Source organism: Oncorhynchus gorbuscha, unplaced genomic scaffold, assembly GCF_021184085.1.
Source record: "Oncorhynchus gorbuscha isolate QuinsamMale2020 ecotype Even-year unplaced genomic scaffold, OgorEven_v1.0 Un_scaffold_7399, whole genome shotgun sequence".
NCBI classification, from domain to species: Eukaryota; Metazoa; Chordata; class Actinopteri; order Salmoniformes; family Salmonidae; genus Oncorhynchus; species Oncorhynchus gorbuscha.
The window spans coordinates 1-2,500 of NW_025750792.1; the positions used below are offsets into that span (position 1 = coordinate 1).

A 2,500-nucleotide genomic window follows, 5' to 3' on the forward strand; every position below is an offset into this window, starting at 1 on the left:
CTGTCTGTTGTCTCTCTCGCTCTCTTCTCTCTCTCTCCCTCTCTCTGTCTCTCTCTCCCTCTCTCTGTCTCTCTCTCTCTCTCTCTCTCTCTCTCTCTCTCTGTCTTTCTCCCTCTGTCTGTCTGTCTGTTGTCTCTCTCGCTCTCTTCTCTCTCTCTCCCTCTCTCTGTCTCTCTCTCTCTCTCTCCGTCTCTCTCTCCCTCTCTCTCTCTCTCTCTCCCTCTCTCTCTCCCTCTCCTCTCTCTCTCTCTCTCTCTCTCTCTCTCTCTCTCCCTCTCTCTCTCTCTCTCTCTCTCTCTCTCTCTCTCTCTCTCTCTCTCTCTCTCTCTCTCTCTCTCTCTCTCTCGCTCTCTCTCTCTCGCTCTCTCTCTGGCCTCGTGATGAATGGTGTCCCAGTGATCCCCCTTCTATGTAAAAACTAATGAGACTGATTCCACCACAACCACCACCACCACCATCTTCTGAAGTGGCCAGGCACTCACATCTATCTATCGTAGACCCTACAAGAATGGGAGCAAAGAGAGGTGCCCATCTGCTCATTTCTGGAACTAAATGAAGACGATCAAATTAATTAAAGATGAATCAAAGGGAAGTAGTCAGGGCTAATCAGCTCCTCTCCCCCAAAAAAACAAAAACAAGCGAAGGGGAAAAATAGGAAATGAGACCAAGGAGGAATCAAGGTGAAATTAATTGGAACAATTCTGGAAGAATCTAAATTTGCTTCCCAAATGGCATCCTATCCCCAATGTATTGTGCACTACTTTTTTACCAGGCCTCTCTATGGAATAGGATTGTATTTGTACCCTGAGATTGTCGTCCTTTCCTTCTGTGTGTGACCTGTCCGCTGTGATTAATGACTCGACAGAGAAAAGAATCAGTCTGACGGCAGGGTTCGTTTCTCCATTTGCCAGTCTGGATGAGATTTTGCAGGTTTTGGAGGATAGATGACTGTTGGTCAATACGTATTGATTACTATCCCCCTCTCTGGCCTGTCTCTCTTCCCTCATTTTTCACACTCTCATTTTTCATACCTCTCTCTCTCTCTCTCTCTCTCTCTCTCTCTCTCTCTCTCTCTCTCTCTCTCTCTCTCTCTCTCTCTCTCTCTCTCTCTCTCTAACTCGCTCTCTCTCACTCCATCTATCTCTCTCCTCCTACCCCCTCCCCTGTCTCACTCTCTATCTCTCCCCCTCCTCTCCCTACAGGTGTTGTGTATGATCACGGCTCCTGTCACCATGATCTTGTCCTCACAGCAGGACGCCTCGTTTGCCTTCTCCTCCCTGGCCATCGTCTTCTCCGTCTACATCACCCTGGTTGTGCTCTTTGTCCCCAAGGTAGAATTACAGTCTGTCTCTGTGGTACAGTAACAGCTTCAGTCAGTAACTACAGTCTGTCTGTTACAGTACCTGTGTTAACATATTATGTACCAGTGAGCACCAGCTCAATTCAAGCACTGTGTATGCATTTCTATGGTGATACTCTGTAGATGTTTCAGTACAGATTGATTGTCTCCATGGTGATACTGTAGATGTTTCAGTACAGATTGTTTATCTCTATGGTGATACTGTAGATGTTTCAGTACAGATTGATTGTCTCCATGGTGATACTGTAGATGTTTCAGTACAGATTGATTGTCTCCATGGTGATACTGTAGATGTTTCAGTACAGATTGATTGTCTCCATGGTGATACTGTAGATGTTTCAGTACAGATTGATTGTCTCCATGGTGATACTGGAGATGTTTCAGTACATATTGATTATCTCTATGGTGATACTCTGTAGATGTTTCAGTACAGATTGATTGTCTCCATGGTGATACTGGAGATGTTTCAGTACATATTGATTGTCTCTATGGTGATACTGTAGATGTTTCAGTACATATTGATTATCTCCATGGTGATACTGTAGATGTTTCAGTACATATTGATTGTCTCTATGGTGATACTGTAGATGTTTCAGTACATATTGATTATCATCTCCATGGTGATACTGTAGATGTTTCAGTACAGATTGATTGTCTCCATGGTGATACTGTAGATGTTTCAGTACATATTGATTATCTCCATGGTGATACTGTAGGTGTTTCAGTACAGATTGATTGTCTCCATGGTGATACTGTAGATGTTTCAGTACATATTGATTATCTCCATGGTGATACTGTAGATGTTTCAGTACATATTGATTATCTCCATGGTGATACTGTAGATGTTTCAGTACATATTGATTGTCTCCATGGTGATACTGTAGATGTTTCAGTACAGATTGATTGTCTCCATGGTGATACTGTAGATGTTTCAGTACAGATTGATTGTCTCCATGGTGATACTGTAGATGTTTCAGTACAGATTGATTGTCTCCATGGTGATACTGTAGATGTTTCAGTACATATTGCTTATCTCCATGGTGATACTGTAGATGTTTAAGTACAGATTGTTTGTCTCCATGGTAATACTGTAGATGCGTCGTCTGATCACCCGAGGGGAGTGGCAGTCAGACACCCAGG

General features: G+C 43.4%; 1 protein-coding gene across 1 annotated transcript in view; it reads left to right on the forward strand.

Annotated features, from left to right (window-relative positions):
• Nucleotides 1-1,202: 1,202 nt before the first annotated feature.
• The window catches only part of LOC124029717 (gamma-aminobutyric acid type B receptor subunit 1-like), a gene marked incomplete at its 5' end in the record, with an annotated part of 3,418 nt that continues 2,120 nt past the window's right edge, over nt 1,203-2,500 (forward strand). Inside the window, 2 exons of the mRNA XM_046341330.1 lie at nt 1,203-1,331; nt 2,455-2,500. The exon at nt 2,455-2,500 is cut by the window's right edge and continues 101 nt beyond it. Coding sequence (XP_046197286.1) covers nt 1,203-1,331; nt 2,455-2,500 — 175 coding nt within the window. The remainder of the gene's footprint in view (nt 1,332-2,454) is intronic.